Source organism: Mauremys reevesii, linkage group 24 (assembly GCF_016161935.1).
Source record: "Mauremys reevesii isolate NIE-2019 linkage group 24, ASM1616193v1, whole genome shotgun sequence".
Classification (NCBI taxonomy): Eukaryota; Metazoa; Chordata; order Testudines; family Geoemydidae; genus Mauremys; species Mauremys reevesii.
In genome coordinates this window covers 9,739,601-9,759,564 of record NC_052646.1, presented here as the reverse complement: position 1 = coordinate 9,759,564, position 19,964 = coordinate 9,739,601, and the positions used below count along the sequence as shown (strand labels likewise).

General features: G+C 48.0%; 1 protein-coding gene across 3 annotated transcripts in view; it reads left to right on the top strand.

Moving 5' to 3' along the window:
- Window positions 1–19,964, top strand: part of DCAF8 (DDB1 and CUL4 associated factor 8) — a 46,173-nt gene that overhangs the window by 17,437 nt on the left and 8,772 nt on the right. For all 3 annotated transcript variants that reach the window (XM_039512301.1, XM_039512300.1, XM_039512303.1), the window contains exons 3-11: window positions 2,442–2,507; window positions 4,145–4,821; window positions 5,793–5,933; window positions 8,205–8,299; window positions 10,243–10,353; window positions 13,396–13,468; window positions 14,432–14,489; window positions 15,072–15,179; window positions 15,656–15,786. In XM_039512301.1, the coding sequence (XP_039368235.1) occupies window positions 2,459–2,507; window positions 4,145–4,821; window positions 5,793–5,933; window positions 8,205–8,299; window positions 10,243–10,353; window positions 13,396–13,468; window positions 14,432–14,489; window positions 15,072–15,179; window positions 15,656–15,786 (1,443 nt within the window). In that variant the 5' untranslated portion in view covers window positions 2,442–2,458. The remainder of the gene's footprint in view (window positions 1–2,441; window positions 2,508–4,144; window positions 4,822–5,792; window positions 5,934–8,204; window positions 8,300–10,242; window positions 10,354–13,395; window positions 13,469–14,431; window positions 14,490–15,071; window positions 15,180–15,655; window positions 15,787–19,964) is intronic.

The following is a 19,964-nucleotide window of genomic DNA, read 5'->3' as shown; positions in this document are numbered from 1 at the left end:
TCTAGCAGTCTGAAATTTCTCTGCCATGGGAAGAGCTCTGGGTGCTAGACTATGTTTTATTAACTAATGATTAAAAATAATTTCCCCCTTGGAATTAACGCTAAAACCCTTGGCTGGGGTGAGGGGGCTGGAATATTTAATTCAGGAATGGCGGGAAGAACTCGGTAGAGGACCTGACAGGATAGTGTCGTCACTACCCTGGTAACTTTCCTGTTGGATTTTTGAAGGGATTCTGGAGATGCCCGGGTGAGTGGGCTTAAGACTTGCATTAAGGAAACTAAAAGTCGCCGTTGCTAGCATGAGATCCCACGTGATGTCACTGTGGAGTAATTAAAGATCTATTCCACAATGCCCTTGGAATGGAGGGAGCTGGAAACACTGGAGCACTATTTCTCTTTTGGGTTGGATTTACCATGTGCACATGTAAAATTAAAATGTTGCTCATTAATTGAGCAATGGCAGCAAGTGTGAGGGAGCTTCCAACCTCACAGCTAAGTTCCCCTGTGCTCTGGGAAAAGCATGGGAGGATAAATGAGCCCTGAGGGTCAAAACTTGGACTCCGGACTAGTGATGGGGGTGGGGGGGTAAATTCCAGAGCAGTGGGGCTTCGGTGGGAATGCCCTGAACTCCCACTACATTACTGCACACTTAACAGAGTGTTTGAGGTTTGGAAGGACCTTGTGCGTAGGAGTGTGTTTAGAAATCTGTGATTTGAGGTAAAAAAGCTTCTCGAATATATTTTGACCCTACAATCTGTGGATGCCAAGAAGTTTTGTTGTCAGCACTTAACTGCATCTCAAAACTACCCTTCCTCAGCTGTGTTTCAGATCTAACATGCTTAATTTTTTGGTATGGGCATGTGAAACTGGCCTCTTCAGTTATGGATGGATTTTGTGCAGCAGTTATCGCAGAGCTAACATCAATAACTCATCATTCCTTTGAGTGTAGCTGGGGATCAGGAGTTGGATGGAAAGATCTTGTCTTGTGACAGGATACAAATGAAAGGGGAGTCCGAGGACCAAAGTGGAGAGACTGGGGAAGGTTCACATAGTGAAATATGGTGGAAGGCTTTAAGAAATTAAGCAGATGTATTGAGTCATGAGACCTTCGCTTCCCTGTTGGGTCAAGGCAGTCTTCATGAAAGAATGCGGCTGGAGGACTATACAGATGTGGAAATGGTTGGATGGGGGCAGAGGGGAAGAATTACCCCTGAGAACCAGAGCCTTGCGGAAGTTATGCTTAGGTTAATTTTGGACTGCAATGGTAGTAGCCATAACTGTACCGTGATGTCTTTTCCACTGATCTTGTGCACTAAACAGGGTCAATATTTGGGTGGGAGACATTCAAGGAATATTTAGGTCAGGGGTGGGCTACCTATGGCACGTGTGCCGAAGGCGGCACGCAAGCTGCTTTTCAGTGGCACTCACGCTGCCCAGGTCCTGGCCACTGGTCCAGGGGGCTCTGCGTTTTAATTTAATTTTAAATGAAGCTTCTTAAACATTTTAAAAACCTTATTTACTTTACATACAACAATAGTTTAGTTATATATTTATAGACTTATAGAAATACATTTTAACATTTTTAGAAGGTGTATTACTGGCATGCAAAAACTTAAATTAGAGTGAATAAATGAAGATTCGGCACATCACTTCTGAAAGGTTGCCGACCCCTGATTTAGGTCATCTAGTAGTAAGTGTTGGTATTCTGAACCCATACCCCAACATGGTGTAAAGGGGGCGCTCTGATGCTCCAGTTGTCACATATCAGACGAGAGAAAAAGCTGAGCTCCTGACCACTTGTGGATATTAATAGTTTGTGGTAGGACTACCAGAGAGTATGTATGAAGGCCCCACTGTCCTGGCCATATGCCACCTTGAGAGATGGCATTATGTTTCTGAAGTGTCCTCTGCAGACAGTAAACTGCTATCCAATCTTGCAGTTTTTAATAATGCACAGCCACCTTCCATCCCAGAAGTGGCCAGCAAAGTAATTCCCCTGTACACCTTGGAGATGAGCTTGGGATCCTTTGAGGTAAAAGGAGCCATGGAATTTGGAAGCATTTACTGGGGAAACGTGGCTATCTGCAATACCCACATCCCAGTGTATTGGAAACAAACACATCGAGTATCTTTACCTCTGCCAATCTAACTCCTGCAGCCTTAGAGAAAATGTTAGGCTTTTAGTATTTTTATATTGCATTTGATAGGACATGTACTGGGGTAAACAGTCCAGTTTCATTTAAGTAGTTCTTCCCTGTTTGAGAAGTGGGTACTGTTTCTCAGTACACTGGGTCAAGCCATTGCAGTTTGCTGGGAAGGGGTGCACTCTTACTAGACCGAGTCTGTATGAGAAAGCCATGGCTTTTATGAAATGGTCTCGGAGGGGGATCTCTCATCTTGCTGTTCGCCAACTCTCATTTTTTTTAAATCTCTCAATTGCAGGTTCACCCTGAACAAAGATGTCGGAAAAGGGGAGTAGCACCGATGGAAAAACAGATATAGCCAATGGTAAGGGTAGGGGTGAGGACCCATTTGAGTTGTCTGCGCTTAAGACTACTGTGCTTAAGACAAGAAATTCGGAATCATTTTAGTGATTTCTCTAAGCATGTTCACTATCCTCTAAATTTGCTGGTTGTGAACCTTTATTCAAATGAAGAGCTTTTAGTGTCAGTTATTGTACAGCACAAATATTGGATGTGGCACCAAAATGCATTTTATTAAGTGAAATGAACATGGTGACCCCACAAATTCCTCACTGAAGTGTTCCATAATGTGATTCGAGTGCTCGCCAGCCCTCCATCAGCAGGGGTTTGTTTGCACAAACTATTTATTGAATAGCTTTGGTTAGTGAACAACCGCAAAAATGGTAGGCTGCTTAGGAGCCGCCAAAGAGGCTACATTTGCCAAATCACTTACCCTGTGAATTGTTCACCTAGCTCTACATAAGCCATTTAAAGTGATATGGGGGAATCAAATGTCCTGTCTAAGCATCCTGCAACATGGGGAAACCCTCATTCTGTCCTTATAGCGGTGTTTTCTCTCCCATCACTTCACTAACAAAGTTGCATTAGAATAGGATCTCTGAACCAATTCCTGGTTCCGCTGAAGTCAGTGACGCAACTTCCATTGACTTCCGGAGACCCAGCATTAGGCCATCTGTTCCTAATATCTGCTCCCCTGTTATCTCCTTCAAAATCCCTTGAATCAGATGATGGCTGGATCATCTTCTGGTGGAGGAGAATCGGCAGAGAAACCCTTAAAAAGCAGAACTGGCCTTCAGATAGCCTTTGTCATGAAGAAGAGGAGTGTGTCTGTGTAAGCAGGATTGTTGCCTAATACTGTAGAGAACCCCCTGAGGCATGGCAAAGCTAGCTGTTGATTCAAATGCCAGGTAACGTCCTACATCTGCCTAGACCCTGCTCCTTTGTACGGGGGAGTAGATTTGTTAAAGCCCTTGTGCAAGGTATTGCAACGTGGGGCAGATTTTGTTTGTTGCTAAATGAGTGGAGGTTACAGAATCCTGAGCTTGTTTATAACAGTCTGCAATCCTGTTAATAAATGCGAGAGTCAGGGGAAGGAAGGGGGTTAATTGTATCCTCCAAGGGGCAGATGGGAAGAGACAAAGAAAGGAAGGGGGTGGGGGTGTTACAAGACTTGATTGGGGAAGGGAAGAAAATAATGGGAGGCACATTGTAATCCCTGAATGAAGCTGCAATTAAAAATGTAACACGTGGGAGTGAAACAATTGGCCAGAGGCTTGTTCCTGAGCTCCTGTTGCCCAGAGGGGATGTCCCAGTGATCTAAACATCAGGTGTGAAATAGAGATTTCCCAGACTAGAACCATAGCTTCATCTAGCTCCCTGAAAGATGGAGCTTTCGGAGTTCCATGCAGCGTAAATGGTTCTGGGACTGCGGACCAGACCGTAACCCCACGTCTTGGTCACTCTGTGTATGCGCTGGCGATCCCATGGCCCTTTGTAAGAGTAGGGATTTGGCTGGAATTTTCTCCCCCTTCTGTTGTGCTGGCCTCCACCCTGGAAGTGGCTGCATTTCAATGGTGCTTTTGGGTACATGAAACTCCTTTGGTGCTGTAGAGATGTGAAGTTATTTACCCCAGAATCAATCCTGTGGTCTCTCCTGTGCAGGGAGCTTATCCAGCAGCCCTGAAGAAATGTCTGGAGCAGAGGAGGGACGAGAGACCTCCTCAGGCATAGAAGTAGAGGCCTCTGACCTCAGCCTGAGCCTCACTGGGGATGACGTAGGGCCCAACCGCACCAGCACAGAGAGCCGGGACACAGACACGGAGAGCTCGGGAGAGGAAAAGGACTCGGACAGCATGGATGACACGGGCCACTACTCGATCAATGAGGAGAACCAGGCCCATGACCGGTCCCACTCAGACGAGGAGGAGGAAGAAGAGGAGGAGGAGGAGCAGCGGTCCCGGCGACGTGCCCAGCGCAAACGTGCCAACCACGATCAAGACTCCTCGGATGATGAGCGGGCGCTGGAGGACTGGGTGTCCTCGGAGACGACTGCTCTTCCTCGGCCCCGCTGGCAGGCTCTGCGTGCCCTCCGGGAGAGGGAGCTGGGCTCCAGCTCACGCTTTGTCTACGAGGCCTGCGGGGCCAGGGTCTTTGTGCAACGTTTCCACCTCCAGCACGGCCTCGAGGGGCACGGTGGCTGTGTCAATACCTTGCACTTTAACCAGCGTGGCACGTGGCTGGCCAGTGGCAGCGACGACCTTAAGGTGGTGGTTTGGGACTGGGTCAGGAGACAGCCGGTGCTGGAGTTTGAGAGTGGCCACAAGAGCAACGTCTTCCAGGTGAGAGGAGGTGGGGCTGAGTGTGTCCGGAGAAGGGGGTGGCTGAAGGGGCTGGTAGGGGCATCACCCACTCCGCTCAGAAGGATGCCAAGAGCTGAGTTATTCTGTTACGTTTGTAAACGGGTGAAAGTAACTGAACGTGTTTGTGTGCTGGGAGAGCAGGTGTCTCAGTGCCAGGACTCCAGGGTCCTATTGAACCTCACTTGTCATGGCAAGTGGGAGAGCCAGTGCTGGCCCAGCTGAGCTTTCATAGCGTCTCCAGCTGGCACGGCTGCGAAGAGCCTCCCAAAGGCAAACCAAGTCTGCCAATAGCACCTCGACGGGGTCTGCTCCGAGTTGGTGCCCAGGGGGTTCTGAGCAGCAGCAGATACTCTGGCAGTCAGGTCCACTGCTCCTTAGGGGAAGCGACGGAGGCAGGAGCTGTATGTGGAGAAGGGTCTTGGGAGAGCAGCCGCCATGCTCGCAGGAGGCGCTGGAGTGGCAGGGAGAGCAGAGAACTCCGGCTTTCTAGTAGCCAGAGGTTGCTGTGGGGAACGGACTTCGTGTTTTATCTCGCCTGCTCACCAGCGGCTAATAGGAAAGGCCAAGTCCAGGAGCAAACCTGTGGGCATCTCCACCTCTCCGTCCCTGCTTGAGATGGAGGTGATGCTGGGCTTCTCAGCCAGGGCGTCGCTCTGGCTAGGATAGAACTGTTCAAACCCTGTTCGAAGTACTGTACAGACTCCCAGCCAGCCTCTGCAGTCCCCTTATCTCACACATGGAGAAACCGAGGCATAGAGCATGAATGACCTGCTGTCAGAGGTGGCGCTACAGCTTGGGACTTGCTGGGTTTTTTTTGCCTGTATGCTCAGTCCACAGATCCTGCTGCTGTTTGGGGTGGCGGGTGGGTGGGATTCCAGCCCCAAGCACTGTGGGAGGGCGGCTGTTCCCAGCCCCAGTGGAACGCACCATCTCCTTTTGCTCTCCTCCAGGCTAAGTTCCTCCCCAACAGCGGCGACTCGACTCTAGCCATGTGCGCTCGGGATGGCCAGGTCCGGGTAGCCGAACTCTCTGCCACCCAGTGCTGCAGAAACACCAAGCGCGTGGCACAGCACAAGGGAGCCTCACATAAGGTGAGCAGACTGGCTGCTGTTTCTGTCTGGTGCCAGGGCGTAGGGACGGATAGGGCCCATAGCAGCCAGGCTTCCCGTACATTAGGTGTCAAAAGGAATCGCTTATACCTGTGTGACTATGGAACCGGCCGGTACCCTGCTCCGTCCCTTATTTTCAGTGTATATAAACCTCCGTCTACTTTAAAGCATGATTTGAAAGGCCTGTGCCTTCTCCTCCCTCGGTATGTAGATTTCCTCTGAAGCTGATGTGTTCCTTTAACTCAGTTGCATGTCTCTGAAAAAACTGGCCTGTCCCTTCTCCAGTCACTGCTAAGGGAACGCCTGCCCAAGGAGATGGGTCTCACGTTGCACTTCGAAGATGGTAAGATTTGGACTACCTCATTGTCCAGGGCTTTCCTCTGAAAATGCCTGGCGCTGAGGATTTCCTCCTGGGCTCTCTGTGCAGCACACCATGGCAGAGGGTCACAGTTCATCCCTTTTCACCTACTCTGGCCCCTCCTCAAGGCAGCTCCTAGCATCTTTCTCTCTTGATGGCTCCTGCGTGCGAAGCAGATGAGTCCCTGGAGCTGGCTAGGACTCCTAGCTTTGAGGTCAGAACAAATGCAGGAAGTACACGTTGTCCTGGAGCCTTTCGGTTTGCGTTGCCATGCGTTTACCTACATTGAATTTAATCTGTGATTTCACTGCCAAGCATCCAATCCCCTGTGGAGTCCTTCTGAAGTACTTAGCAATCCTAATTAAAGAGTTGTGCCTTTTCATTGGCCTCCTCCTCTGCCAGATGCTGCCCAGTAACAATTCTCTCCTGGATTTCATGAGGCTTGTCGCTACACCACTTGTTTTTATGGTCACTGTAGCAGGAGTGTGTTTATCGGGGTGGGGGAGGGGACTGTCAAAGTGCAGGCCAAAGGCAGCATTTGGAGTTCTAATGCATGGCCCATGGCCCATGAAAACTGCATATCCCAGCATGCTCTGTCTCAGTCCAAGTTGGGGCAGCTCAGTCACATGCAGGATATTGACTAATGGGGCCATCTGAAGACAGGATGGGCTGAAATCTGCTTGGTCTATAGCACAGCCACCAGGCACCTGTACATCTACCACTGTGTCCTTCCATTGGGCAAGGTGTAGAAATGTTAGAGTCCTAGAATATCAGGGTAGGAAGGGACCCCAGGAGGTATCTAGTCTAACCCCCTGCTCAAAGCAGGACCAATCCCCAACTAAATCATCCCAGCCAGGGCTTTGTGAAGCCTGGCCTTAAAAAACTCTAAGGAAGGAGATTCCACCACCTCCCTAGGGAACCTATTCCAGTGCTTCACCACCCTCTTAGTGAAATAGTGTTTCCTAATATCCAGCCTAAACCACCTCCACTGCAACTTGAGACCATTGCTCCTTGTTCTGTCATCTGGTACCACTGAGAACAGCCAAGCTCCATCCTCTCTGGAACCCCCTTTCAGGTAGTTGAAAGTAGCTATCAAATCCCCCCCTCATTCTTCTCTTCTGCAGACTAAACAATCCCAGTTCCTCAGCTTCTCATAAGTCATGTGCTCCAGCCCCCTGTTGACATAGGACGGACTTCCGTGGCTCTTTAAGAAGCATTTTCATCAGATGTAAAGTGCTGATTACATTTGCGCAACTGGTCGCAGAGGAGCAAGCGAGTGACTGAGACCTAATCTCGGGTTGTGAACTGCTGAGGACAGCGACCGTGCCTGTGTCTTTGCAGAACCAAGCACAACAGCAATCTGGGCACTTCTGAAATAGATAAATAACCCCTGGCCTCCTCTTAATACAGGAGGGGCAGGCAGTGAAGGGTTTGCATTGTATGATCACAGTCACATTGAAGTGATGTGCTAAGAATAAACCTACCCAGCATGTCTAACTGCAGCAGGAAATGCAAACTGACCTCCTTCCGCCTGTCTTTCCATACAGATAGAAAAATTTGATTTAACTGCCCTAACAACCTGACCAAATCCCCCCTCAGCCGGCTCTGTCCCAGAACACACTGCAAAGTGGGTCTAAGTGGCTAATTCTGCTTTCCGTGAAGCAGGGGATGCAGCCTCAGAGCCCATTTTCCCTCTTCAGTCTCAAGGCAGATGCACCTGTCCCAGTCCCACTGACAGATTAAAAATCATACATCAGCCTGTCCCAGGTTTTGTGAGGCTTAGTCATTGAGGTGCTTTCTGATCTGAGGTGGAAGGGAGGGTGGTATACAGGGGAAGGAGTATTGTCCCACTTGTTGGTTAAAAGGGAGCCAATCCCAAAGCATTTATCTTCCAGCTGGCCCTAGAGCCGGATTCTCCATGCACTTTCTTATCAGCTGGCGAAGATGCTGTGGTCTTCACCATTGACCTGAGACAAGACCGCCCTGCTTCGTAAGTATCTTTCCTTGACGCTTGCTGTTTGATTGCTATGAGATCCTGGTGAATGAATCAATGAGGTTTCGAAGCTCCTAATGGTTCCCGAGGCCTCAGATGTTCTGCTGTACGCCAGAACGTTGTCTTGGTGAAATGTGTAGTTGATCATTTTAAATTGGCCTGTGTGCTTTGCTTAGCTGTCTGCTGTGCAAGGATTTTATCAGTCTGACCTAGAGACAGGCTTACTTGACAGCAATAAAGTTGGCTAAGCAAACTGTTTACTCTGCTGTAGGGAATCTTTTAATGACTAAATCAGTGGGCCCCCTTTGGACTGGAGGGCTCAAGGTGTGTGTTTGATGGCTGGGATACAGCGCTTTTACATGACTGGTCTGAGTCCTCTCTGTTGCTTCCTGATCTATCTGGCAGATGTTTGGTGGCCCACCTGACATGAATTCGGCACTCTGTCTGCATTTTGTCACCCTCATGCACTAGGCCACTGGGATTGACCTCCCTTCCCCCCTGAAGGGGATCCCTCCCTCTCTCCTAATAGCTGCAGAAGTTCATGCTCACACTGCAGTGTCTTTTGCACCTGTACTGTGGCTGCTGTCAAGGCTCAGTTCAGGGCTGAATTGCATGTGCATGCAAACAAGTGGATGGATGTTTTCCTCAAGACATACCAATGTGATTGAGTGTGAAAGAGGCTTCTACAGGTGCGAGATACTTGGTTATCTAGTCTGTTTAGCGAAGGGTCTGAAGTGCAGTAATTAATCAGTGTTGCACTTGAAGCTTTTAGCATGAGCCTCCTTTGCCACGCTCTGTGTTGTAGTTAATTGAAAAATCTTAATTGAACTAGCAGGTTGTTTAAGGTTTTAACCTCGTATCACATGTTGAACTGTCAATTTTGACAAATTTCCAAAGTACGCAGGTTGCTTTTAAAGAAGGCTTCTAGTTTAGTAACATAGTCCTTTTCTGATGCACTGGAAGCTCTTTGAAGATGATCCGATTTAAAATGAAGAGTTTCAAAGTCAACAGCATCTGAGCTTGTCTGTCTTAGACTGTTCTTAGTTGTTGTTTTTTAACATCACACCTCTAGATGGTTTTAAAATTGTAGGCAATCTTCATAACCAAGGTAAAGATTAAAGGGACATTATTTAAAACAAAGATCTTAAACCTTCTGCCTATTGTGACTGAAATAATACTAAAATGGAGCTGCATGGTCAGTTTCACTTTTTGTTTTTAGTTTTCCTGAAATAGCTTCTATTCTGCTGTTTGGATTTAACACTCCAGGGGAAGATTTTGAATTGTCATCTCTTAAATATCATGAAAACATTTCCATTAATACTAGCGTCTACCAAACCTGAATATCGGGCCTGTACTTGTGTAGCTTTGTAATAAAGTTTGAGTCTTATCCTTCTGGCTAGAACGGGGGTTCTCAAACTGGGGGTTGGGACCCCTCAGGGGGTCGCAAAGTTATGACGTGGGGGGTCGTGAGCTGTCAGCCTCCACCCCAAACCCCGCTTTAGGCTTGCTATGTGAAAGGGGTCACCAGTACAAACGTTTGAGAGCCACTGGGCTAGAATAACCTTAGCACAAGTGTTTCTGCTGTTAAATAAAGTCTGGTGCCCTTTAGCATGTAGTAGGTTATGACCAATTGTACAGATACATCAGCCTCTGGTACAAGTAGAAAAAACACTTCAGATCCCCTCTACTAAATTCTGTTTCAAAGGAAAAAGCCAGAAAATGACTTCACTCCACTGTGTATTGACTAGGAACTGCAGCATAAAATCATAGTCATGTGCTTTCTTCAATTTAGAACCAGAAATGAGGTGGTTAGTTTTTTTTTTTTACTCTTAAAGTGAGTAAGAATCTGTCTGCTGAGAGAGCTTAGAGACACGCCTGCAGTTCCCATCTGGACATTGTTTTGCATTAACACATGAATCTTATTTTCCGCCTCTTTAAAGGAAACTGGTTGTGACAAAGGAGAAAGAAAAGAAAGTGGGTCTCTACACCATTTATGTGAATCCCTCTAATACGCACCAGTTTGCTGTGGGTGGCAGGGATCAGTTTGTCAGGTAAGTCTGACTCCAGAAGATACGAGAGAAGCAGAGTCACTGCTCCGTATTGGGCTAGAGCATTTGTCTTATGGGTGTGATCAGTGCCCTGGAGAAAGCAGAGCAGCTCTGAAGACTCCTGTAACTACATCCCTTCCATAGTCTTCTAACACACTCTGTGGTACTTCATGGACATTGCTTCTTCCACAGGGCATCACTGGGACCAGGGAGGCTCAGTAGGAGTCAGAAAGGGATTAGACTCTATATGGATGACGACATCTACAGTTACATTGTTTAGGGTTATAAACCCACCTGCTTTAGAGCATAAACCAACCTCTCCTGATGGGTTGAAAGCAAGCTGCCATTACGGGCTGGTTCTTCTATTATTAGTCTGCTGGTGCCTTCCTTGGAAGCATCTTTTTCTAGTCACTGGCCGACAAGATGCTGGACTAGGAGGATCACTGTGATTAGGTCTGGCAGTTCCAATGTTCTTACACTCAAGTACTTTGAATCTGCTGTATTTAAAACACGAGTTCCTGCCTCTGTGACTGTTACTCCCTTCATCTAAATCTCTCCAAGAGCTTTCACTGCAAGAGAGCACAAATCAACCCGTCTCAGCTCAGAACTCGAATTCACTTTAGTGTGCAACTTCGGTGTCACATTTGAAGCTGCCAGTTTACATGCAGCCTCACCCTAAGAGCATCAGAACAGCTACACTGGGTCAGACCAATGGTCCGTCTGGCCCAGAATCTCATCTTATGACAGCGGCCGGTGCCAGATGTTTCAAAGGAAGTCAGCAGAACAGGACATTTTATCGAGTGATCCATATGCCAGTGTTCAGTCCCAGCTTCTAGGTGTCAAAGGTTTAGGGACACTCAGAGCATGGGACTGAATCCCTGACCATCTTGGCTAATAGCCATTGATGGACCTGTCCCCAGTAACTTACCGGATTCTTTTTTGAACCAAGTTCTACTTTTGGCCTTCACCTGATCCTATGGCAACAAGTTCCACAGGTTGACTGTGCATTGTGTGAAGAACTACTTCCTTTTTGTTTTAAATCTTCTGTCAGTTTCATTGGGTGATCTCTGGTTCATGTGTTATGTGAAGGAGTAAATAACATTTCCTTATTTTCTCCACACCATTCATGATTGTATAGACCTCTATATCGTATTCCCCCCTCAGCTGTCTCTTTTCTTAGCTGTATAGTCCCAGTCTTTTCAATCTCTCCTTGTATGGAAGCTGTTCCATAATCATAGTTTTTGTTGCCCTTCTCTGTACTTTTTCCTATTCTAATGTATTTTTTTTGAGATGGGGCAGCTAGAACTGCACAGAGTACTCAAGGTGTGGGCGTACCATGGATTTATGTAGTGGCATATTTTCTGTCTTCTCTATCCCTTTCCTACTTTTTTGTCCGCTGCTGCACATTGAGCAGATGTTTTCAGAGAACGATCTGCAATGACTCCAAGATCTTGCATGGTAACAGCTGATTTAGAGCCCATCTTTCTGTATGCAGAGCTGGGATTGTTTTCTAATGTGCATTGCTTTCATCTACAAAGTTGATTTTAATTTGCCATTTTGTTGTCCAGTCTTCCAGTTTTGGGAGATCCCTTTGTAATGCCTCAGTCTGCTTTGGACTTATCTTGAGTAATTTTATATCGACTGCAAACTTTGCCACCTCTGCCCCTTTTTTTAGATCATTTATGGATGTCTTGAACTGCACTGGTCCAGTACAGATCCTTGGGGAACCCTACTATTTACCTCTCTCCGCTGTGAAAACTGACCATTTCTTCCTACCCTTTTGTTTCGTATCTTTTTACCTAGTTATTGATTCGTGAGAGGACCTTCCCTCTCATCCCATGACAACTTACTTTGCTTAAGAGCCTTTGGTGAGGGACCTTGTCAAAGGCTTTCTGAAAGTCCAAGGACACTGTATCTACTGGATCACCCTTACTCAAGTTTTTTGACCCCTCAAAGAATTCTAACAGATTGGCAAGGCATGATTTCCTTTTACAAAAGCTGTGTTGTTCCCCCAACAAATCGTGTTCGTGTGTGGCGGCTGATTCTGTTCTTCATATAGTTTCAATCAGTTTGCCTGGTACTGAAGTTAGACTTGCCAATCTGGAGCTTTTTAAAAAAATCGGCATCACATTAGATATCCTCCAGTCATCTGGTACAGCGGCTGATGTAAATGACAGGTTACAAACCACAGTTAGTAGTTCTGTATTTTCATAGGAGTTCCTTCAGAACTCTTGTGATACCAGCTGGCCCTGGTGATTTTGTGGTGTTTAATTTATTAGTGGTTTTGTTTTGTAAATCTTGTTCCACAATTATGTGCAGCCTCGTCCTGTCCTCCACAGGCTCCCCAGTCCCGCTTGCCCCAGACTTACTCCACAACCCAGGGGTTTTTCCTGGTGAATTCCCTTCCCCTGCTCAGCTAGCACTAGCCACCTCTGTTCCCCTTTTTGGGGTAAAAGCCTTTTCCCTTTGTTCCAGCTGGCAGGAGATACAATCTTGTCTCTTGCCACATGGTGTCCCTGAGTCGCATCAAATCTCAGCTGAAAACCTGTTTTCTCCCTTGCCTATCTTCTCCCTACGTTCTGTCCCCTATCCGCTGTTTAGCTAAAACTCTCTGGGGTGTAGTAGGTACAAATGTAACTGCTCCAGCGTGATGTAAGGAGACAGTAAGCTGCAGGTGTTGCTTTCTGTCGGATGAGACTCAGATCTAAGGTTCCAGCCTCTCATTGTTGTTAAAGATCACATGGCTCTACTCACAAGAGCTATTGTGTCAGCCTGTGTCATGGCCAAATCCCAGTTCTGATACTTGCATTTTATCTACGTTCCCTCTAGAGTTTCAGTTGACTGCAGTCTTAAACAGCTGCCACATTCCATCTCGGAGATGGTGCATTTAATCGAGAGTGAAGTGACTTAGATACATCTAATCTGCATAGTTAGAAGCTGTAGGGCACTTGAAAACTCATTTGCAGAAAAGCACTTAATTCGTGCAAGAGCTTTTCGTGTGTTTGAATTTGGCATTAATCTTACCGGCTTTCTGTCTTCATCTAGGATTTATGATCAGCGGAAAATAGATGAAAATGAAAACAATGGCGTGCTTAAGAAGTTCTGCCCTCACCACCTGGTAGGAAGCTGCTTTCATGGTGTATTGGAATTCCTTCCCCCCAGCTTACGGGGGTGAGGGTTAGAGGGTTATTCCTCAACCATGGCCTGCAGTATCCTGTACACCCTATACGCTGCAGGCGTGGCCTGGGAAGGTGCGTGCTTATGGGTGGGTCAGTAGAGGGTATGTACTGTTAGGTGGTGAACTCTTCATTTCCTTGTCCTTGTGGGTTTGCCAGGTTTGGGGTGAGTGGGCGTGTAGCAGCCCTAATTGCTTTACAGCAAAGCAGCTTGTTCATGCTGGTTTCCTAGGTTTTTAATGATTGGGGGTTGGGTTTGGAGGGGGCTGCACATCTGTAATGGGTAGAAGTGCAGCTGCTGGTGGCTAAAATGTTCTCTACTAGCTGTGCATGAGCCCATCTCCGCAAGAGAAAATTGACAGAAAAACATAGCTCCAATGGAGAAGGTATTGTGTGCCCAGCCCTTATCAATCACGCTTGCATGTTCCCAGCCCCAACCAGTCAGGTTTGCGTGCACAGCACATAACCATTCAGTTATGTGAAGAGCAGCAGAAAAGGGTCCCTAAGGCTGACACTTAAATCTATGAAGCGTTGTTCCAGATCTACTCAAGTTCCACTGTACTGTAGAGTCTGGTGGGGAAAAAGTAGGGTTGCCAAGAAAAAATTACACCCAGAGCCCCATTTCAGAGACCTCCCATCTAAAAATTATGGAGCAAAACCCAACTGCATGGCGTGTTTCACCCTTCGAATGTTCTAACACTGTGTGAAAGGTTACAGAGATGGGCTGCCTTGGTCTGGAGAGAAACAGGCCCCGTTGTGAAGTCTGTTGTAGAACACAGCCAGTCGCTGTCAGGCACCACCGTAATGGAGTAGTCAGTGTAACTGCATCGCCGAATTAGCATTTGGGAGCCTCTGAGCAAAAGAAGTCTGACTAGAGCTGTCTGGTCCTTTCCTCTTGCTTTTAGGTAAACAGCGAGTCCAAAGCTAACATCACCTGTCTCGTGTACAGCCACGATGGATCAGGTATGTAAAGCAGTATGTCTTTAGGGCCAGTCCTGCCGCCACCTCCCTCTGCTCCTGTGGGGTCCTGCTCCTGCTCATTAAGGTGCTGAGCAGTGAGGATATCATGTCCTTGAGTTGAAGCCTTCCTGTTTGGACTTCTCGGGTGTGTGTTGGGAGGGGAGAAACATACCCCAAAGCTAGGACTGCACAGCCACAGACATCTGCTATGGGGGGGGGGTGGGTGGGCGCGGCGCACTGTATGCTAGTGACTGCAGCAAGGGCCTGGGATTTACGGGATCTAGGTTCTGTGTGCAGCTGAGTCAGATTCTCTGTGCTCCAGGATGAGTCACTTAACTCTGCCTCATCCCTGAATGTAAAATGGGAAGGACACCGGCCTACCTTCTTTACAAGGCTCTGAGATCAGCCCTGGCTCTTGGGCTGTAGTGGAGTCTGCTTTGGGGGGCTCCTGGGAGGTGGGCTGGCATAAGCTGCTGTATCGCTTGCCCATCCTAGCCTTTGTCTCAGGGCAGAGACTGTCTAGCATGTTAGAATCCGCAGGCAGATGCTAATGATCCTGTGTGCGCGTCTCTTGTTCTGTGGCAGACCTCTTGGCCAGCTACAATGACGAAGACATCTATCTCTTCAACTCTTCTCACAGCGACGGGGCAGAGTATGTCAAGAGATACAAGGGGCATCGCAATAATGCCACAGGTGAGAATAGGCACCTCTGTCTCCTTCCTCCCTGATAGTGTTCACTAATGAGCATGCACAAACCCCTCGGCTTCTTAAGTGGCAGGGGACGCTTAACCTCTGAGGCTTTTAAACTGAGATCTTTCATGATCGCTAACTCTGCAGTCTCCACTCTGAAGAGGTTCGGTGGATAGTGCGGTTTTGAACTGGGGGGCATCGGTAGAGCTGTGGGGGAAATACAATCAGTGCCTGTTACTGCCTCATTCTTAGTCCCTTATTTCACAAGCACCAAACTCACATGTTAAAATCAGCTCTTGGGCTTGTACAGCGTGAGCCATTGTGTGTGTGTGTGGGGGGGGGGGGGATGAACAGATCCATGCTGGTAACCTTGGAAACTTCTTGTCAGCCAGGCATAAAGTAAACAAATCTCACAAGGAGAGCTGCGTGGACTTCGGAGCTGTCCTTGAGCTCTCTGCTTGAAATCTCTCTGCTTTCAGTGAAGGGTGTTAATTTCTACGGCCCGAAGAGCGAGTTCGTGGTGAGTGGCAGTGACTGTGGACACATCTTCCTGTGGGAGAAGTCATCCTGCCAGATTGTGCAGTTCATGGAGGGCGATAAAGGAGGAGTGGTGAGTGCCCTCTTCTGTTGTATGTGCCAGACTCCACAGCCGTGCTGCAAAGCCATCTCTTGTCCGCAATCCTTTGGGCTCCCACCGCTTTAGATAGCAAGCTGGGAGTTGTGACTCATGGCTTCTCTTCTTAGTGGAGAGGGCAGAATGGGAATTGGGAGATCTGGGTTTTATAGCTAATTCTGCTACTGATGTACAAGGCACTCCCATGGGTCTGCAATGGGGAATTTGTCCACTTTTGTGAAGCACTCTGAGATCTTTGTAGAAATGCCAATTTTAACAGTAAATGCAGCTCCTTGACCCTCTGCATAAGAATGGCCATACTGGGTAGACTAATGTTCCAGTTAGCCCCATATCCGACAGAGGCCAATGCCATGTGCTTCAGAAGGAGTGAACAGAGCAGGTAATCGTCAAGTGATCCATCCCCTGTCGCCCATTCCCAGCACTGGCAGCCTGAGGCTAGGGACCCTCAGAGCATGGGGTTGCGTCCCTGACCATCTTGGCTAATGGCTATTGATGGACTCCATGAACTTGCCTAATTTTTTGAACCCAGTTATAGTCTTGGCCTTCACAACATCCCCTGGCAACCAGTTCCACAGCTTGATTGTACGTGGTGTGAAGTACAATCCTCATGTTTGTTTTAAACCTGTTGCCTGTTAATTTCATTTGGTGACCCCTGGTTCTTGTGTTATGTGAAGATGTAAATAACACTTACTTACTTTCTTCACACCGTTCACGATTTTCTAGCCCTCAGTCCTCTCCCCCCTTAGTCATCTCTTTTTTTTTTTTTCCAGGCTGAACAGTCCCATTCTTCTTAATCTCCCCTCATATGGAAGCTGTTTCATACTGTTAATCACTTTTGTTGCCCTTGTAATCGCCCTTTCCCTTGCTAGAGTCTTGTGAGTCACTGAGTAGCGTTCCCTTCCCCCAGGCCATGTCGTGCGTAGCATCTGACAGAAGCTCTCCCAAGAGTCCATCAGCTCTGCTTCTGAACTGACATTACCTTGTGGCACGATGCACTAGAGCAGCTAGGTAGGGAAAAGACTCATTCTCTCCCTATGCTCCTGATAAACGCCAAACCAAGTACTCTTGAGTTGATCGTGGTGGCAGTGTCCAGAAATTACCTGAAGCTTGTCAATCACTGGTATAGGATGATTTAAAGCAGGGGTTGGCAGACTGGTATTTCAGCCATCTCGGTGGTGATGGCAACGCAGACAGCTGTGCTGGGCTCGTGCATGGGCTCGGTGAGAGATAAGGTTACTGCAGTCAAGCGGAGTGACATGCAACTGCATCAGTGGGGGAAAGTCAGAAATATTTCGAAGTTGCGTAACCGATAGTAATCAAGGTAACTACACTTAGAGAGACTTACCTGGGCGCTGTCACCAACCAGGAGTATGAGAAATATCTCCGCCCTAATGCCCAATAGCCACCCTGCGCAGCTCTGCCTAAAAGGCATTAAACTCATCTCTGTCCGTGGGTTCTGTTTCAGAGGCAGGTTAGTAGAGCTGCATTTACAGCTACATTATTATTTATCCTGTGGTTTAACCATGGGTCACTGGGAACCGCTCAAGAAAACATGCAATTTTCAGAGCAAAATTGTTCCAGGGAGCGTTGGAATCCTGGCTGTACCTCACCACCAGCAACAAACATTCTCCATCTGGCCGTGCAATTGCCAGCGGTGGCGTCAATGAGCAAGGCAGCAGCAGCTAGGAGCAAGTTCCTGTTCCCTGGGCGTAGCAAATTGCTGTGATTGCAGATAAACACTGTGCCCCGTTGGGCTCAGTCATTCAGTCCCAGCTCACGATACAAGTTTATTAGCATGTCTTCGCTGTGCCTCCGAGCCGAGGTAGGAAGGGTCCATAACTGGTCCAGTAGAGGACTGAGCCTGAGCAACCAGGGACTTGGGGCTGATACCAGGCTTTGGAGCTCAAACTGTGCATTGCCGCACAGTGCCAGATGCCCTAGCTATGGAGGAGTCTGTAGTCGACACACAGGCTCGTTCCTGGCTGGGTCGCCACTACTGCATTCCTTCCATTGGTGATTCTCCCGAGCATGGTGCGGCTTCTGCTGATGGTTAAGGTTCCTACTGGGGACTTCAGATCTATCTTGCTGCATTGTACGTGCAGGGAGCGGGTTGGTAGTGGTACTTGAATAGGAATGGCAACAAGGGGCAGTTAGTGCCAGTCTTAGCAGTGACAGCCTAGAACGACCCTCCAGGTCACTTCCCGGGAGCTTTCAATCTAGCACCGTTCATCAGCACTTAATTATAGAGCTCTGAGCATGCAGAGCACAGTGGATTCTCTGGGTTCTGTATTTTGAACAGGGCTCCAGAATTCTTTCCCAGAGCTCCTCTAGCTACACCATGTTTCTAGCAGCAAAGGTGCCCAGTGCACTGCACCGCACCCACCCACTCCCCCGCCCGCCCTGCAAAAAACAAACCCCAAAACCTACGTGACCATGGTTGGAAGCTCCTGTGATTTTTGTTGGTCTGTCCATCTTGAGCCTTAATCTGCTCCTGCCAGGAGCTCTGAACTATTTGCTCCAATGCTGAACCAACTCTGTTTATAAATGGTCTTTCCTCTGCTACCAGTTAGCACTGTCTTGGCCAACGAATTGCTCTGAGCTCCTGCCCAGCTGGGGGCTTGTCAGTGTTTGTTCACCAGCAGGGCAGAAAGTCCTGAGAACCTCTAATCCGGCTTTGAGGCTGTAAATTACAAGGGATCTTTCACCTTCTCTCCCTGTTGCTTTGACTGCCCCTAACTTTACTGCACTGGCCTAATTTATCCTAGGTCGTTGGGTATTGTCTTCGCTGCTAGGCTGCTGGTGTGAGACCCACATAGTAATACTCTGCAGTTGTATAGCATCTTCTCCCCAAGGATCTCTTACAGAGCTGGGCAGCCCTCTGTTGCCTTCTGTCTTACAAATATGCAGACTCCCTCAACCCTTCGCTGCTATCGATGGTGCTGCCCCATGGATATTGATTTCTCTCTAGGTCATTACAGTGGTCTGGCTGGACCTTCCATTTAAGGCCGTCTCTGGCATTCTTACTGTGCCATCAGAATGGTTGGTGCCATGTGATTGCAGGCCTTTTCCGTGGCATTCCTGGGTAAACACGCTTTGGAATTTGTTGACCTTCCATTCTAATACGTCCATACCAAGAAAGCCATGGAAACAGAACCAGTGCTGATGAAGATGGCTTCTGTGTTCAGCTTTAAATATCCTCACTGCTGATCTTGTCCTGCCATTTAATATGGAGCAGCTTGCAAACACGACAAGAATTGAAAATACCAGCCTGGTGTTCTTCAGCCTTCCTCGGCACACGTTTCATTTCCTTAAGTTAAGTTGATGGTTCTGTAGATTCACAGCTTCATGGCAAGTTAGGTGCACATCATCCCTGCAGAGGCCTCTGAAAGGCCCAAAACATGGCAGCGGCAGCTGCTGCTGTACAAGTGTCCACATCTTTCCACCATCCTCCAACGCAACCGACGTATCTGAGAGTTGCCATAGACTGATTACGACAGAGCTGGTTGGAATCTGGAGCTGGATGCTGCTTGATGGTAATAGCTGGGGACTTCATCTTACCTGGATTGATAACCCAAGTAATGCACACTGCTTCTCGCCCAACCGGATCAGCCATCAGCTACAGCGATCCACCCAACTGCACCAGCTGGACTATGTCAGCAGTGTAGTCAAGACCTTGACGTACAATGGCATTCAGCACTCTGTGCCACCAATAGCTGCTCCTCAGCTTATCCATCAGCCAATCAAGGCTGATACTGAACAAGAATGGTTACAGAACCCAGCCTTGCGAACTCCCGTGGAGATGCACAACATTGACGCAAACACCGCTTTCTGTTCCATTATAGAGCTCTTCTGATAATGGCTCTGTCTTCCCAGGAATGCCTAGACACCTCATCAGATCCCACACGCTTGCTCAATGCACGGAATCAGAGGCCAGATGGAAGTCTATAAAAAAGTGCGGCACACGGCTTATTAAACTGAGCCATCCTCTCCAAAAGCTGCCTCAAGGCGAAGTTCTGGTCGAGAGCAGAACCACCAGGTCTAAAGCCATGCTGAGTATCCCGGCCTTTGCCACGAAGTGCATCGTTGATTCCAGACCTTAATGTGGAAGCGAAGACTTTCCCTGGGTCCGACAACAGCTTAATACCTCATTGCTC